Below are 19,206 nucleotides of genomic sequence, written 5' to 3'. Positions count from 1 at the left end.
CTAGTACACTACTAGGTTTTCCCAGTTCTAGTGATACCTCATAGAACAACATGTGAGGTGATGTAACCATCACCTAGTATAATACTTGGAAATGGTAATTTTTCTGAGGCAGATAATTAGTTAAATGCCAGTCTCTTACTGTCCAACTCTTTTACAGTCCTGGCCAGCACCTGAGCAGATGCTGAAGGAAGGAGGACGACCCACATCCTGCAGGCACCTCCGTGGAGATGACAGAGGATCAGCCCTTCCCTTTCCTTTTTCCATTCCTTTCCTGTTCCTTCCCCTTCTCTTCCCTCACCTCTCCTCCCATCTCCAAACTCCCAGGACTCACTAGAAAAATTAATTGCTACAAACAGTCAGAATCACATGCATCCTCCCACTGCTCTGTGAAGAACAGTTTGCTGCCTGGCTGGAGTGCCAACACTGTGCTAGCCACTGGCTAGTGCCATGCTGCAGCAAAGCAGCTGAGACCAAGTCCTCTCACATCAACAGGGGCAGAACAGCAATCACTCCCCAACCAGCAAAACTGAGGACTTCCAAGGGGAAGGAGCAGAAAGCCTTTGGTCTTGCAGGCTCTCTCCACACAACTTGGCAGGAGGCAGTGAACATGGAGTGGTGGCAGCAGCTTGACCTCAGAGATGTCAGCTGCTGGTACCTCGCTGCCTAGGGTGGCCCCTAGGAAACTTTGGAGGTCCTGGCCCCAGCACTGCTTGCAGCTTTGCCCAAAGTGCAAAGCTGCAGTTATGTGGCTTAGGAGCCCAAAGCAGGGGCAGCAGAGGAAAGCAGAATTCCTTGGGAGATACTGCATTCCTACAGCAAACAAGACCTTTGTCGCAGCCTGTAGGCAGGAGATGGCTCTTCAGTGCAGAGAGCAGCCCTTCTGCTGCTTTTCAGAGGACACCAAGAAGAAAGTCATGAGCAAACAAAAGACTCCAACTGCTTCTTTTCCATACACTCTGCTTCACCTTAGGATATGTCTATCCAGGTTACTAGAAAATCAGCAGCCCCAACCTGACCTGGATTTATCCTGAGGACTGGCATCCTCTGAAGCATTCCTCCCACCTTTCAGCTCAGCAGCACCAGCAAATTCCCCCTCCTAGCACACTGCATGGCCCCAGCCTGCACCCCTCTTATCTCAGTGCTGTTTGTTTGCTCTGGGCCATTTGAAAGCTGCAATACAGATTTCTTGCCATCACCCAGACAAGCACAAACCCTGGGTGAGATGGGCAAGGACAGAGCTCAGGCTGCAGGGGCAAAAGCCGGCCCCAGCCTCTTGCTTATAGAGAGGAGTCAAGGAGGAAGAAATATCCATCTTCCTAGCCATTCAGTTATCAGGGGATGAAAGGAATAAGGCAATGACTGCCCTGAGGGCTGTATCACTCCAGGCATCCCTCTTTTTGCTCCTATCTGAATGCTGGGCATTGTGGCCCCTTTGGACACAGGGTGTGAGGGCAGAGGGAATAGTACAGGGTGACACAGGGATGCACAGTGGAGGTGGGGGAAGAGCCCTGCCAAGTGATGCAGTGGAATGGCACAAGATGCACACATGTCACAGTTTGTAAGACATATGCTGTGGGGAGCAGTGTGTGATTCATTCTGAAGCTTCTACACTGCAACTGCATGAGGTTTGTGTGCTCTGGCAAGATGGCAGATAGCATCACGCAGCCTTGATCTGCGACTCTAAATGCCACCCATTTGTCATCAATAGTGTTCACTAGATGGGCTAGGCAAAGGCTAGGGTGTTCAGACTGGCTTTTTTTCAGCTGCATGTGCAAAAGCAAGTTCACTTCATACCAAAGATTCTTGAAGTTTTGCACAGCAACTGCATTTTCCCTGACTGCCCCATTTTCCACCTCCAGTGGATATAATGATGGCACATATAAATGCTAGATGAAATGTCCACTGGTTTCCCAACACATCTGAGAGCATTAGGATTGGTGATGCCATAAGGCTACAACAAAGTACTTCATGTTTATTACAGGAGCTGAAAGATGCCCATCAGTTTTGCACCTCTGGCCAACAGCTCTAACCTCCATGTTAGTCCTGAGAAAGAGTTGGTGGGCTCCAGGGCCACCATTTAGTGGCCACGCATTTAGTGTCTGGACCAAACTTTAGTTTGCTCACAGCTAAAGCTGGGCAGACAGCAAGCCAAGCAGCAGAAGCTGTGTTTGCTGGTGGTGAAAACACCATTAAATGCAGGTTGGAAAGAGAGGCCAAGTGCACAGACCTGATCCAGGCTACCCATGTTTGACAACTGCAAATTGGGATGAGGAAGTGTCTTTTCAAAACGCTGTTAACACATTCACCTTTGAGTGCTTTCAGCAAAAAGACAAGGCAGGAATGTTACAAGGTCAAAGTCCACGTGTTTGCTTCTTCCTTAAGACAAACTTTCATCGATTGACTGTAGGAAGGGTGAAAGCTGAGCACAATGGATGGAGAAGTCCCTCCGCTAACACTGCAACACACAGCCTCCCAGCAGAGACTAATGACAACAGACAAAGCTCTGCCGAATATTCCCTGTTCTCTGCCTGCTGCACACTGCCCGAAACCAGTCCGAGGGGCTGCTGGTTCCCTACCACTTTTAGAGTCAGGGCCGTCCTCAGGTAGCAGAACTAGCAGTCATGTGGTAGGATTTTGAAGGAGTGAAAGAACATGCATGGCTGAGAGCACGCTGTGAGCTTGACAGCCAATGCAAATGACAGCTACAGGGAGCCTCTCCACAACACGGAATCCTCTAGAAATGAAGGCCTAAATGTAGGATGACCTTTCACTTACAGATGAGAAACACAAACGGTGCTATGGTCGGTATATCCTGCCATGAACAGGCAAAGGCATTTGCACAGGCATTTAAAAGGTGAGGATATGCAGTTGGTGACCATTACTAGAGGGTCTCTTGGACTTTAACAAGGCACAGCAGTCGAGCTTTCTGAGAGGAGCTCTACCTATGAGGAGAACAAATCAGGCCCACCCATGCTGGCCAGCCTACCAGCTCTAAAAGCCTGAGCAAGGCACTAATTCAGTCAGACTGCTCACATGAGCAAAGATTAGTCATGTACAGGATGCAGCACCAGTATTCCAGGGCCTCAGTGACTCTTCGTTGACTCAGGAGTCTCATCCTGCAATTATCACCACTCCAGTCCCTGATGCCATCATATGACCCAGAAGTCAAGGGAATCTCTGACCTGTCATTGCATGGGTTGGGGACAAGCTTTGCAAGGACGTTAGCCTTACCACTTCTTGGCAGTCCTGAGCCAGCCAGTTCTGCCTACATGCTTGTGCGTGTACACAGTCACTGTATGCACATCTGCAGTCCCTAACTCATCATGCCCAAGCCCACTAGTAACCAGGTACCTTTTCTATATTATATTCCTTCCCCTTCCCACACAGCCACAAAGATGACTGATTCACCAGGGACTCACACACACTTACCTGCACTCTGTCCCCTGCTTCCCTTCCCAAGCAAATTAACTCATTTCAAGGTGGGGTCTCGCACCTGTGCAAATTGGGAAGTTGTATGGAAACTGGGAGAGGGAATGACCTTCTTGTGGCTTGCCCTCAGGCACAGTTTGGTTCCTGAGTAACTCTCAGTTTAGCAAGCTTTCTGACAGTAGACGGACATTCCCATCCTGTCCTTCATCTCCCCTTTCACCAAGACAGGTTATGAGGAAAGCTGAGATTATGTGAACAGTCACCTCCATCCACCTTTCCTGGATAAAGGTATTCTTACAAGCAACAGAGATGTCTCCCAGTATCTCAGATATGTCTCACACAAGCAGGCCTCTAGGTGAGGCTTTCTGGTAGCTGTCCCACAACTACAGAGTTAAAGCCATCAAATCTGTCACTTGCACCACTGAGCAATGCCAGGTTTTTGTCTGAGGCTGGAGTAGTAAAACATCACAGGCAGTGACAAGGTGAAATGCTCACTGTGGCATGGGGATGGTGACATCTCACAGATGTGCTGTAGCATACTCCCACAGGCAGGGAGGAGGCAGGCTCAGTGTGGATCTGGGCAGAAGGGTATGAGATATCCTCCCAGCAGAAAGATGACGGCTCCTCCATTCCATCCCAACATGCATTTGATGCAGTACTAGAGGACTCAGATGTGGTACAAACTTCTTGGATATAGAAAAGACCAAGTGGACATTTTGCTTACAAGGAATTACCAGCACTGCCTGGCATCGCTCCTTTGTGGAGAAATGGAAACAGGACTAAGGTTAGAGGCTCAAACATAACTCTAGTGCACAGCCAAGCATCCCTCCCCCAGAGGTCTTTGATACAACACATTTATTTTGTTGTGTGATAGTTTTGTAAAGTACATATACATTACCAGCAGTTTCAGAGCCCTGAACTGTCCTTCTTACTGCCTTTCCTGAATTTCAGAAGAGAGGCAAGATCACTGTCCCCTTCCTCCATTTCACCTGCAAGGAAACAGGCCGGGAGAAGTCCAAAAACAGAGGCACTTGCTGACAGGACTGGAGATGCATCTTATGAAGTCAGACTCCCAGTCCACCACTCTCACCATTTGTGTCCTCTTTCCCTGGTGCTGGAAGAAAAAAACCCTAGTGACAGCTTTCCACAAGGTCTCATTCCTCTGAGAAACCTTCCGCACACCTAAACAGAAATCAGACTAAAGAGATTGCACAAATTAATATAAACCCTATTGTATTTTAAAGGGACTTACCACCCCTCTCTGAGGGTCTGAAAAATATTTTGGGGCATTCTAGGTAGGGCTGGGATTCTCTTAAATTCTTTAAGATTGTTTAAGAAAGAGTCAAAGAGGCATTTGCTCCCAGCACAATCCCTCTAGAATCTGAGTGGAACTTAACCTGCACAAATGAGGAAAGAAGGTATTATTTTCTGTCTTTCCTGCCACCAGGTATCATGCACCTACTTTACCTAAACCACAAAACAGTAGGGCTCTGGTATCAACTTAATCTCTCTGTGCCACAGGGGAAGCTAATGCTGTAAAAGAAAAGGACAGTGCAGTGTGTAATGTGGAGTAAGACCCAAAAATAGACAGAAATAGTCAAAAAGGCAGATGTGCCATGGAGAACATAAGGGAGGGAGGGAGCACTCAGGCCTCTCCCACCAGTTCATGTCAGTACATTAAATGGTGCATCCGTCTCAGGAGAGCAATGACCCAGTTCCCCAGCTGGGACCCCTTCAGCCACAGAAAGAGTTCATATAAGTTGATCTGCCACAGGCTTAGGGCTTCTGTGAATGAGATCTGGGCCTTCCTGTAAAGCGAGTGACTCTTGCTCCTCTGGTACCTAGAATGAGAGAAACAGCTGCATTAGATCCAGCAGGAAACAGCCCAGGAAGAAAGAGGCCTGTCCTACATCTTCCACATAGCTGACCCTCCCCAGGGGTGGGCGCTATCCCCCATATGGAGAATCCTCAGGAAGCAGGGATTTTCTCTAAGCAGTGCTTCTGAGGAGCGGGGGACTGCCTTTTTTGGAATGAATCTGGCAGAAGAGACAGCCTGCTCACTTGAGAATTCAGTTCTCTATGTAGTGATCCTAGGTTATGGCATTCCTATGCTTCTATGCCCAGCTTCACCTCAGCTCACATGGACCGGTGCACACTACTATTGCTTTTCCTGGTAGCACACTTGTAAGAGTCCAGCAATCCTGACACACAGATTCCAGGAAAAGTATTTCTCCACCTTTCTTTAGCAGAAGCTAACTGGGATTCACAGGTCCCTCATCAGCCCAAGAAATAACTGTTATTTCATCTGCAAGGAGGAGGAATCTGAGGAAGAAGTGTGTTGATTCATAAGACTCAGAGAAGGCAATCACTTGCACAACTCCTGTTCCTGGCTTTTAAACATCAGCCTGATCTTCAGTCAGCCCAATTCCCTCAATCAAGCTGCAGTGAACTTTCAGAACTATGCTACTCACAAATACTGCCCAGTGGTAATGCCTATAATGGGAGGGAAGCCTCTTCCCCTCCTCTGGGGGACAAATCCTAAACCCTTAACCTAAGGTCTCCAACTCTATCCCTGTCCCCAGCCCCAGGGTGACAGGTTTGTCCTCTGGAAAATCTGATGGATGTAAGAAAAGCACAGACAACGGCTGAGACATGTAGCTGAGCAGGGACAGGACCACAATGAGGGGAAGAGATCCACAGCTAACAGTAATAGGTCAAGAGGTTAAGTCAGAGCCTTATCAGCCCCCCTGAGTGGGGCCCTAATAAGTCTTAATGGCCCTGACTAGCCTGGAACCACCCCCAACCCTCTGTTCATAGGCCCAGAAACCTCAGTTAATCTCAGACGTGCACCTTCAGTTCCAGCCTGAGCTACACTGGAAGAGTAATAGTCCCCAGCTCATGTCCTGCTGTGAAGCCCCATGAGCTGGACCTCCACATGGACCTCTTTGCTTGATCTCAGCCCTGTCTTGTCACCATGGACCTGCTTGACAACCACCAGACATAATCTAGACTGACTTTCTCATTTGTTCTTAGACCTGCCCCATCACCAGGATGTTGCCTAATCATGTGGACTTTTGATTGGATCTGACCTTCATCTCAGGGTCTGTCCTGCTTGCCTTGCACAGCTGCAGTGGGACTGGACCCTGACAAGCCTGCTGTACCTCATCTCCCCTCATCTCCCAGACCACAGAGATAGTCAGCTCCTGCTACTCCCTGTCTGGCCTCTGGTGTCTGGATAAGAGACTCACGTGGAAACAGCTCTGATGCAGCAGCGAGACATATTGAGGAAGGAGCTGGCACTGGCCCGTGTGTGCAGGGCTGACTCAATCCCCCTTAACAAGTCATTGGTCTTCAGCAGAAGCAGCATCTGGCGGGGAACATTGTTGAGGAGCTGGGTGATCTGGGGCAAGTAAGCGGCAGCATTGGACCGGATCTCCATGTCCTGTGGCCAGTCAGGTCATGTCAGGGAGAAAGGAGAGAGAAGGTGAGAGTACATGGGAAATCTGGGTCCAGATGCAGCTGAGATTTGCCAGGAAGAGACAGTGTTTTAACCGACCATGACACTAGGACAGAAGCTAAAGAGCTCCGTCCTTCTTTCCTGCAGACACTGGGCACAGCACTCACTGCACAGATCACTCTTGCCAGATCCCATTTTCCCCTCGGTGAGATAAGGACCTATCCCCTCACTGGCAGGATTAATAGCCTCTCAGGAGAACAGACACTGCTACCTTGGTTCTTGGTCCTAGGCAGCCTGCAGCAACCAGATCTCATTACTGCCGTTGGAGACTTCTCACCTCACCAGCCCCAAAACCGGCAGAGGTGCAGGTAGTAGAATTTCTGAGGAAGGTGGAGGCTGCAAAGACAACCAGGCTGCTTGATCTTTGCTTCCCCATGCAGCTGACAGCTCTATGCTATACTGGTGAAGCCGTTTCCAATGCTAGTCCTCTGTCCTCAACACAATTCAGCAGAGGTGAGAAAGAATTACACAGTTAAGCATCATGATAACCCAAAAGATCAAAAATCCTCAAATTGTCATCTGTCAGATCTAGATCTATATCCTATATGACAGCAGCTCATAGCAGATACTTAAGGAACGAGTGTAAGTCCAAGGCAATCCTTCATTATCTCTAGTTCTCCAGATTCCAACAAACACATTGCTTACTGTAAGAACCTAGTGAAAACTTAGGGGCTACAGTCTGAGCCACTTAACTGAGCTCCTCTCCAAATACAAGTCACCAGAGCATGCAAGACAGTCAGCCTTGCTTCTTATTCCTGTTTTTAGATCTGAGAGTTCCCTTGCCATCCCAGTAAATGTAGCACAGTGTAGCTGGGAGCTGATCCTATAAGCATACCCTGCCCCTACCCCCTCCTACAGAGGCCATGACATGAACCATGACATGAAATCCAAAGACAAGTCCCTGCAATATCTGCAATCTACAAAATCCAGGAGAACGCATGCAAGGGGGCAGTAAATAACTTCTTACAGTATGGAGGCTTCTTTGTGGGAAATGACAGCTCTTAAGCCTTGTCTCTTCTGGAATGAAGGATGGCCTATATTTCGTGACATGAGATCTCACACTCACTTTTTATGAACTTCAAACTTATTATAAAGGAACAGACCTGCACAAACCGGTGTGCAGGTCATGATGGTCAGAGATGTACACAGCTCACACAAAACCATATTGCTTTGCTGCTGACAAACAAATCCTTGTGTCCTTCTGCCTCCATCACTGACCAGATACACAAGGCTTCAGCAAGAAGATGCCTAGCACTCCTAAATGTTGTTTTCTTAAATTGTTTGTTGGCAGAAAATTGCTGCCTGATTATCTCTTATTCCTTTTCCCAGCCAGCATCATTGCCTACATTATTTTCCAGACATAGGTTTTCTTTTCTATTTCTTTTCTTTTTATTTTTAGCTCCAGCTGCTTGTCCACATCACAAAACAACCACATGATCTGTCATCAGAACTGTCATTTTCTGTCAAGTGTGCAGAGGAAGAAATAAGCTATGCCACAGGACCTGAGAAAAGCCCCTTGGCTGCAGCTGCTGAGACTGCTGCAGGATGCAGCAAAAGCCATCATAAAATCAGATGAGATGAGGCTAGCAGCCACCCTGAGCAATCAGCTGCCTGGCCATGGATGGCTTAAGGCAGGAACAACTATACCTATGGCAATCCTCCTACATTTTCCCAGCCTGCACCTAAAACTCTCCAGTAACACGAACCAAAACCTCCCCAGACCATCTGCAGTGGCATTTCACTGCTTTGCCACTAGATCTGGCTTTTCTCATGTTTAGCTGAATTTAAACCCATGTTTAAATTCATTGCATTTGTCCTGCTTGCAGCACTCTTCAAAAAACTCAAAAATCACTTCTACAACCCTTTCTGACCTGCCTTTTCTAGAATTTTTTCTGACCTAACTTGCTCAGACTTACCTCATGGGCTACATCTGTTTGGCCACTAGTCCTTGCAGATTCCTATTGGACTTGCTCCAGTTTCATCAAACCTTTCTCAAGATGCAGTATCCCAGACTGAGTACAGCACTACAGAAAAGATTTTGTTTCAGGAAGGTTACTTCCTTGTCTCACAGGCTACTGTCATGTTGATACATCCTCAGGCACACTCTCTGGAGCTCTGCACTGATGGTACCTGCCTACACAGCGCTCAGCTCTTGCTGCTGATAAAATCTTTCAAATTCACCTCTAAAGTAAGGGCAAGCAGCAGCTCATTTCCTAATGCCACAGCAAATCTGCTCAGCTCCCCATTATCTGCTGCAGGATTATCTAGTTTCAGCATTAATTGTGTCATGTAGGCAAAGACAACAGAGCTGGTTCCATACACGCAATTCAACTCAATGACAAAGTTCATTAGCACACACAGAGTACTGTGTAGCTGCAGCTACACCTCTGGCATAACCTTCACAAGCGAGTTGGGAATAAACATTGCTCACTAACTCAGATTTAACACTGGCCTTGTAGTATTGGAGTCAGCACTGTGCCAACTTGCTTTGGCAGCTTTGAATTTTTTTCTGGAGCTACCATCTCCAGAACTCACCAGATGAAGCACAGACTTCTAATGACTGTTAGATAGTCATTATATTATTTCTGATGTGCAGAAAATTAACTGAGATAATTGGGAGGGGGTCCATTACCCAATGACCTACTCATTGCCATGGATAATGGCAAGCCAGTACAGCAAATTCTGCCACATCCATCAAGATGAAGAAACTTTTAGAAGAGAATTTCATAGGGCAATATTATAACACTCCTTAAATGAATTCCATCCTCTCTACTCCAGATGTGTGCAGATAAAAGCAAACCATAGGATACAACACACTTCTACTTACAGACACTTGTCCATTGGCTGAATCACATCACTTTATGTTCTTCTCTAGAAACAGCACAGCTGGCAGGGCTGCTAGTATTCTTAAGGTGGGGTATTGTGTATATCAGGTGTGCGAGGAGGAGTGAGAAGGATCCCAGCACATGTGTGTATGGAAGGGTGGAAAATGTAAGCAGCAATTTCCCAGATTTGTAGTGATTGAGTTGACAGAATCTGCAGCTAAGCAACCTTGACTCCAAGTTAATAGGGTTTTTGATTGGAAGGTAATTTCCAGAAGTTTTTAGGAGTTTATATCAGTGCTGATAGTCATTTATATGAATAGTGATAATGCATTATTCTTCTCATGTCTTCCCACTAAACCTTTATGTCTCCTGTACCTTATCCTCGCCTCCTTGATGGTTTCCTGCACAGCTGCATTCAACATTTTTTTTAAGAAAAGGACAATCTACAAATGTTTCCCCAGCCAGAAAGAGTGAACACTTAGGTATTAAAATATTATACAAAATTTAAGCAGCCCATGATAAGTGAATCTGGGAAATTAAATTCAGCCACTATAAAACACATTGCAGAAGGAGTATGGGCTTTTTCTAGCTCAGCTATCAATACAGAAATTGCTACAGAGCTGCCAGGGGTTGCCCAGCACTGCTGTACTATCAGTGGTGCAAATGATTTCAACAAAGAAAGGTACTGAAGAGAAGCAAGGGCACACATTAGGGAAGGACACACAAGACCTACCTCACTGGCAGAGACTGGTGACTGGTCAATGCCCCTGTTGACAGATTCCCAAGACCTGGCAGTCAGCATGCAGGCAAAGAGAGGATACAAATCCCCTGCCCCAAGTCGCCGGCTGTACTTCTGCACCCTCTTCATATCAGCCTTGATGAGGGCCTGCCAAAGCCGGCAGTAGTCCATGCGGAATGACTCACTCAGCACCTGGGAAGGGAAACATGGTCCCCAGAAGCCCATAGAGGACAAGAAACAGGGGAAAAAGTCTTGCACCCCTCACCTGTGCCCCATCCTCCACTTCAGAGTCAAAATATATTATTGGAGGGTTATGGAAGTAATATGAAAAATGTATTCATATGTGCTTAGAAGGGCAAGACTGTAGCCTGGTGCCCAAAGGCACCTTCACAAGGCCCTGGAAGCCCCTCATACCTACATACCTGGTAGAGCCCGTGATCCAGGAGGATAATGTGGGCCTTGCCAGAGGCTGGGCACTTCTTCACCAGCACATTGCCTGGGTGTGGGTCACAATGCACAAAGCCATTCACAAAAATCATTTCACTGTAGAGCTTTCCCAGGTTGCGAGAGATCTGCGAGGAGACAAGAGATGGTCACACACTGCCACCCACAGTAGGGTGCCTGCCGGGGAGGGGAGGCAGCCTCTGTGTGACAACCCAGGAAGCAAGGGTCTGTACATGCGGATATTCCCATGCAGAGGTCCCGCAGCTGATGGAGGCACAGGGTGGCTGCTGGCATCTACCAGTAGCAGGGTGGTCCAGGGCATTCAGGAAAGGATCCATGCAAGGATCACCATGAAGGTGGATGTGGGATCACATGATATTTAAAGACACTTGTCTAGCATAAAAAAGAGACAGTACCTGTGGGTAGGAATGGGGTTTCTGGCAATGAGGAGGGAAGTGGGAAAGCAGATAGTGGTGGACATGCATTCACAGGGAAGGCATGGAAATTGCTTCTGGGTTGGGTGAGACTGCTTGGAAGAAGACTCAGGTTTCCATCCATGGATGGCAACAGGACATGGTGGAGAAGGGGTGGGGAGAGACGCAGCCAGTCCATCTGCCCACCAGAATGAACATGCGCTCCGTCTCGCCTCCCTCCATCACACTCTCTGCCACTTTCCCTCTTTCTTTCCTCATACCCATGCTAATCTGTTCAATGTCTGTGAAGATGAAGAAGCACAGAAAAGCTGTTTAAAACATCCTGTCACTGCTGTGTCCCTCCATACTACTGCTCCTTATCACCAAGAGGTGTTATTAATGTTAAAAACCTCCTAGGAGAAAGCAAACATCCCCAGGGCATGGGATCAACCCCCTGCCATGCAACAACACAGCAGCCTTGTCCTGCCATTCCACCAGCCCTCCCTGCCATCACAAAGAGGCACAGCGCTCCACAGCAGAGTGCTGTACAAGCAATTAAAAGACAGCCATTATAAACTATTCCAAGCATATCTCCAGACACACTATGTAAGCAGCAAACTGACAGCTGTCCTCATAAGCAGAGGTGGTAGAAGAGGGATAGTAGTGACAGCTCATCCTGCAGAAGAGCAGACAGACAAGAAAGGGCTTCCTTTACCCATCTCTGAAATACAGCCACCTCTGAGAAGAGTATTCACCATGAATAGTGGCCAAGTAACTACAAATGAAGAGAAAGAACAAGAACCCTCCCTGCAGCACAACTACAGAGACAGCAGTAGAATCAGGTGAAACAATCCTCTCCCTCAAGTGGGACCTGGAACCACTGCTGAATCACATGAATGCTGGCTCGCCCCATGATGAATCACCGACACGGACGGAACAGCACAGCCCTGTGATCTCCTGTAGTGCAGCTTCCCTAACGCCATGCAGGTGTTATTTTAAGTACTGACTGAGGGGAGTGATGTTTCCCTTCTGAATCACCAGTAGAGATCACCAGAGCCATGAAGTGACCCTTACAAGTCTCCTTGATCGGCAAGCTCTAAAATTAGACAGGACCGAAGTACCAGGTGCTGTGATCTCATATAAGAGCTGAGTAGCCTCTGCTAACAGTCCAAGGACGTGCCAAATAGTCTGTTTTAAGCCCATCACAGCATTCACTCACAAAGCCTCCCAGGGACCAGGGACTCACTTTGCACACGCCAGGCTAACCACACTCGGCCCTCACTGTCACAGCTGTTTGTCCTCCAAGGGCATGGAAAAGCACAGAGTTATTGAAGATGAGGACTTGGGGACAATCTGGGGCCCAACATGATGCCTCATTCCTGCTGAGGACAAGTCCAGACAAGGGTTGGTAGTTCTACAAACCTATTGATTGGTCATAGCTGAAGAGGTTGTGCAATGCTGGTCTGACCTCATAAATGACCCTGCCTTAGAAGGAGATTTGATGAAAGCCCTCCTGAGGTTCCCTTCCAAACCCAAATATCCTAGGATCCTACAAAAACACCTCTCACCAGGTTATCCATGCCACTCTCATTGACAGCATCTTATGATATGGCTGCAAGCTCCAGATGCAGAGAAGGTCCCCAATCCTAAGCCACTATCAGCAGAAAGGTGACTAAATAGACCTATGGTCATAGCCTCTTGCAACCTGTAATGCAACACAAAAGCAGCTTGAGATCCATCTTCCCACCCTCCCATGAAAACGAGCCCTGTTCAGACTCACAGGTTGGGTCATTGGTAGAAGATCATGTTCACTGCAAGATCACCATCATCTCTCTCTTTTCCCTGCTGTACTTATATTTACATGTTCCCCAACATGCAACCTTGAGTATCTCCAGTATCTTCAACTAAACTTTATTACTTCTTTAAGACATATGAATGTATTATGTACTACTTCATTAGCATACAGAAGATATGTTACAGGGATTTATGGTGCAAGCATATAAACAGTCTTCACTTTTGGAAAAAAATTACCATGGAGCTGTGATGCACACTAAAGTATTTTCACATAATTTTGTCTGTTGTCATACCTCTAAAATAGGATACAAAATAAATTAAGATAGAAAGCAACAATACTGTCAAATTCTAAACAAAATAGGAAGTTTTACACTCTAGGTCTTAAAGTGTAGTATGTGAATAGCAACCTATCATTGTAATTCAGACAAAGGGAGTTCAGATTTCTTGAGAAAAAGTTTAGGAAAAAAACATTAAACCCTTATATACATTAATTCTTCTGTACTGTGCCTTGTCACTTCAGGCCCTTATTCCTTATTGAGAAGGCCACTGGATAAATAATATCTACAGAATTCACTCTGGAAGAAGACAGCTAAGTGAAATGAGGAAACAGACTTATGAAAACCTCTGCTCAGGAGAAGGGAGGAATTCAGCATGCATTTAGGCTATGTAAGACCTCAGGGTGAAGGTGCATCACAAATTAGAAAAAAAGGTTGCAATGATTTACAGAAGCAAAAACCATGGTTAACATAAAGGCTTTTTGTTATGACACAGAGAGGTCATCAGTCCTTTCTCTGTTTATCATCCAACAAAACAAGGTCTTTATCATTACCAGTATCCCTCAGCATTGTTCTGATGCATACTGTAAAAAAAATAATCAGTCTTGGAATTCTGCATTCACTTCTAGACACCTCATTAACTCAAGAGGTGCAGACTACAGAGAGGGAGTTCAGAAAAAAACAAATAAATGAGCAGGATGCAGGAGGCATTTACTGGGGAAAAAAAAATTAAAAGAGCTGAAGATTCCAAAGTTGGCTAAGGAATGGCAGAGGAGGAAAGTCTACCAGTTGGGAGGTTTGAATAGCAAGGAAGTAGAAGCACCTGTAGTTCTGTATGTACTACAAGAAATAAAACCAGGCAAAAGCGGGTGTAATCATGAATGGCATAATTTAGGGGTAACATATAAGAACAAAACCTATGCTGATCAGCAAGCAGAGCTTAGCTTGATATATCAGGATGACATCAGAGTCTGGGTCTGGCCAGAGACATGTCCCTGCCTATTGCCAGAAGGTGTGTTAGTGCCTGAAAGAAGTTAAATTTCCCTGTCTGTGCTGTATCAGAACATGATGACTACAGTCACCAAGTGAGCCTGTGGCCTTACCAATCAATGCAAATACCAACCTGCCATTGCCAGAATTATGTGACGTGACCACGACACCATGTCAGGCAAACCTCACATTTTCAGCCCAATGTTTTCATTTTGGAAAAAAACAGATTTGAGAAATAAACAGATTGCTGACACAATGGAGTGACAGATACAAGTATAACAGCCGGACTTGGGAGTAACTCCTCACCAACCTAAGCGCATGAAGTGCCCTTTACTTACTCAGTCTGGCAAAGATGTTACATGTCACAAACTATCGTATGCGAGTTACAAACAAATACAGAAGAAAATAAGATTGCAGTGCAAACATTAAGGGTTGTTACTGTACAGCATCACACAATCCTTCTATAAACTGGTCAAGTTCACCAGAAATATTTAAGACAAAGTATGACTTTGGCAGCTGTTCCAAAAATTTACTTTTAGGTGATCAGAATGTTTCCCATAAATCCCAGCCTAACTTTAATATGTTCAGTTTAAATAATTTCCTTAACTAGCACAATCCTAGAGTTTAACTAGTTCTGTTCCTCTCCAGTATTTACTACCCCAATGTGTCCACCAGTCAGATATGAAACAGCATAATAAACAGCAGAAATATGCCCCATTTTCTACAGGATGCTACCACTTTAGTCCTCAAGGCCAACAAGTGCTATTGCTACTCCAGTCCTCCTCTACGATGTCAGACCTCTCAGCTTGGTGTCATCAACAATCTCCTTGATACAGTTGTGTTTGTGTTGAGGTCATCACCAGTTTGTTAAATGAAATCTATTTGAAAAACAAATTCACAAAACTCCACTGTGGCAACCTCTCTCAACCACTGCCTCTATGAGTTTCTTACCTACTTTGCAATTTCCCTACTAATCCCCATGTTTTCTAGTTAATGGAGTCATGTGCAGTGTACCAAATATTTTAACAAGTACACCTAACTACATTTCTGTCACCTAACTCAGAGGATCCCAAGCTGTAGTGCAGGTACCACCAGTGATGTATTTCTTCTTGTATATGTAAGTACCCAGACACAATATGTTGCTGTCATCAGTTCTGAAAACCTAGACAACCTGTCACCCTTGCCCTTGTATGCAACTAATCAACATACCTGCTGACAAAGCAACGTGACAGTAACAAAACTCGAGAAAGTTCATCACAACTGAGTATCTTTAAAAACACCAATACATAAGAGGTAGCAAGAAACCTCTCAGAAAAGAAAAAATGCATGCAAATTTGAGCTTGTGAGTGTTCCTACAGTAAAAAGCACATAAATCGTGCTCATGGGTAGCATGATATAGTGCAATGTAACAAACCAGCCTGGGTTATCTGGGGAAAGTCACTGATACTTTCCTGGACTTGTAAGCAAGCTGGAATGGTTCCATGCCTCTAACTGACATGAAGAAGAAAAGCACAGAAAAAAATACTGTGTCATGGTCCTGTAGAGATGACCTCACTGCCTGCCCCTGGTAAGTCCTAGATGAAACTGCCTGATAGGGCATCATCCCTTCCCATCCCACCTCCATCTGTGACTGTCTCTTTAGATCAGAAGCAGATACTAGTCTCTGGCCTTAATTTGTCTGTAATATTTGCCAATTATTTTAAGAGATGGCGACACTAACTTCTATTGATCTCATTAAAAGTAAAGGTCGTTGTGCAGCTCATTTCTCAGGGCTCAATATTACCTCCTCCGGCCAAAATAATAGCATTGATTTTGGAACCTTAATCGAAGGTTAATTGGATTGAAGACTGTATTGGGCTTTTGCTTGCTTTCATTGTTGTTATTACAGCCATCGTCTAAGGTTTTGCTTAATCCTGCTAGGGCAATTCTGCCCAATTAAACTGGTGTCAAATTAGCAAAGGGTGTGGGCAGAGAATAGCCACAATTTGAAGTCTTCTCTGCCTCTGCTCTGAAATAGCTCTTATCCATAGTAAGAGGGTGGTCACACAAGAGATCTTATTTCACACTCTGCCCTCTATCATCCAGTTGTGAGGCTCAAAAGTGCTCTGTTAGGCAGTACTATTACTATGCAGTGATCTAGCATCACAGCAATATGATGTCTGAACACACCTGATGTCATTAAGATACAGGAATAGTTTTTGGGACTCCTGGAGTGCACTCCTAGTATGCCCTGTACTCTCTGTTGGGAACTCAGGAAATTATTTTCATGCTCAATGCTCCATCTTTCATGGCATGTAAGTGGAGAGAAATGTTCTGACTCATCCACCCAGGGAACTGAGGGACTAACTCATCAAGTTTGCACAGATTCTCAAAAGGACACAGCTAAAGAAGACTAGTCATTATTTTTTTTGTTTCTTGCATCTCTGTCAGACACAAAATGACCATGGGGATCATTTCCCTTGGCTTTAAACGCAATTGTATTTCCTTGATTTAATGTAAAGCATATTGTTGAGACTTAAGCAATTGATTGACATTGATGCTCAATACCAACTTTCAGTAAGAAACAAGTCAGTGTCTAATTTAACTCTTCTATCAGGTGTCTGTGCCCAGTTCAAAAGCTGAAAATACTGGAGGTCACTATTTTTACTTATCAGTGCCTTCTGAATTTCACTAAGCTTCAGACAAGATGAAACGCAGGACATTCGCAAATGAACTTCTCCCCAGACTAACTCAGTAAGTGCAAAGAGCAAGAATAGCCATCTTCCCCAGAAACAGTGCTCTTCTCCACGCTCCGCTTCATCTAACACTTGAGTGTTATCAGCGCAAATACTTGAGACATGACAGGTTTCCACTGCTGACAAAAGGATCCCACCCTGGGAAATCCCACTTAAATTTTAGCAGCTACACAGCTACAGCTCCTGACTCTTGGCAGAAGGGTAAATGCCACATTGAAAGGGTATTTCAAGTTGCAACGCTGTCAGCTACAGGAAGGTACTGGGCTCTTTATCAAGCAAAGAGATACAGTTTCAGTGTAGAACCCATTTAGTAACAGAAAGAATCAAAAAGCCATAGTAGGATGGAGTAACAGATGGCAATAATTGCGCACAGTAGCTCATCTTAAGTACCTTAGTTGTTTGCTTTCAGTTCTCAGCTGGACAAAACACTTTTCTGACTTCTGAATCAACCATGCCTCATGACCAGGTTCTTGGTGAGCTGAAGTACATGGCAAAAGAAACAATGGTTTCTTTTCCTTGACTCAAATCCAAATCAGGCTGATCATAGGGACTCTTGGCTACCTGACCTGGCTGGTTAGTTTGAGGCAATACAGCACATGCCATGAGCATATCTGGAAGCTCCACAGGTCCTAGAGCCTGCTGATACAGCAGTCTCTGCAGAGACAGGCAGAGAACTCACAAAGAAGGAATGGAGAATCCATGTGGCAGACCAAAGACAATGTTAAGATTTGTATACAAATAAGATCTCTCTAAATGAATCAGGTATATTCAGAATAGATGCAAAAGGAACATTTGTGTCATTTGGGATCTTTAAAAATCCATGCTCTAAGTAGTCTCACTGCCCTTCCTTTCCTCCTGTATATACTATGCTACAAACCCCTTGAGAGCCCCACAGTCTAATTTTTCTCTCTTCCCTGTTCTACCCACTTCTTCCAAATATACCTTCCCAACTAAGACTGCAAGCATTACTGCGTTTTAATAGAGGAAAAGCCCAGTTTCCAGATGCCCCCCTTCTTAGCCCTGCCATGTTCTAGTCTTCCCTTAAAATTCCTGCTAGCTCATTCTTGGTAACTCCCCTCTCCAGATTTCCCTTTCACTGTCAATATCCTAGCTGCATGTTCCTCCTCAACTACACTACAGTGTACAAGTACACTTGTACATGAATAAGTAACTGTTCCACAGGCAGATATTTCAATGTTTGCACTTGTCTTTAGAAATCAAAGCCTTCTCTGATTAAATGCCATTACAATCCAGCACTTGGACGGATCCAGAGAGATTAATGTGCTTTTGGGCAGCTTTAATGATAATCCTGCTACAGACGGTATTAAGTAAATGTCAGTAACCTGGTTTGAAGGGAGCTTTCACCTCAGGGATCCTTTCCATTTAGAGGAGAGAGGCTCAGCTTGCTTTTCAAGGCTGCATTGTCACAAAAAAGAAACCCCGCTCTGTGAAGACTGTTCTTCCTCCACACCATAAAACAAAATGGAGGAAAATGATAGAGGGATTGATAAAATAAATATATTTGGGGGATGTGTAGGGAGCTAATGCATCTCTTGAAAGCCAAGATTGCTGTCATATTATAAGCCAGGTCACAGTTTTGAAACGTGGGTTGCCACCCCTCCTCACGCTCCTTTCAGTGTCTGCCGCCTTTTGCCCATCTCCCAACCAAGCCATGCAGTCCTTTACCCAGGGCAACAACAGCAGCAGCCAATAATTAACCTAGGCAATATTTCTCCCCATCTGCTGTACCTTGCCGCAGGAGAAGTTTGGGGTGCGCACTGCCCCTACCTCATCTTACTGTGGCCATAATAACAGACCTCCTTTCCCATCATATGATTCTGACAGGCTCAATATTTCCTCCTTTCTACATTGCTTTGCTGGCAATCAGTAAAAGTTAATCTTCAACTTCAGACAGTGGGGAGAGAAAAGGAAGAAAATTCAGTCCTACAACTGAGCTGAATAGCATCCTCTATCTGTCAGATGTCTGCAATTCTCTGAAACTTACACATTGCTCCTACAGTAGTAGAAGCCCACTGACAACTTTT

The 19,206-nt window shown here is 45.4% G+C and overlaps 1 protein-coding gene across 4 annotated transcripts in view; it reads right to left on the bottom strand.

Annotated features, from left to right (window-relative positions):
- Positions 1 to 4,263: 4,263 nt before the first annotated feature.
- ADCK1 (aarF domain containing kinase 1) overlaps positions 4,264 to 19,206 on the bottom strand; it is a 73,823-nt gene continuing 58,880 nt past the window's right edge. For 2 of the 4 annotated variants that reach the window (XM_033515142.1, XM_015631136.2), the window contains exons 7-10: positions 10,933 to 11,082; positions 10,505 to 10,702; positions 6,678 to 6,871; positions 4,264 to 5,270 (exon numbers count right to left, since the gene is read on the bottom strand). In XM_033515142.1, the coding sequence (XP_033371033.1) occupies positions 5,099 to 5,270; positions 6,678 to 6,871; positions 10,505 to 10,702; positions 10,933 to 11,082 (714 nt within the window). In that variant the 3' untranslated portion in view covers positions 4,264 to 5,098. The other 2 variants (XM_015631137.2, XM_015631138.1) reach the window with 2 other exon arrangements.

The sequence above is a fragment of the Parus major genome, chromosome 5, assembly GCF_001522545.3.
Source record: "Parus major isolate Abel chromosome 5, Parus_major1.1, whole genome shotgun sequence".
In the NCBI taxonomy this organism is placed as follows: Eukaryota; Metazoa; Chordata; class Aves; order Passeriformes; family Paridae; genus Parus; species Parus major.
The sequence above is the reverse complement of the archived record's forward strand: the minus strand, read 5'-3'. Positions and strand labels throughout refer to the sequence as shown.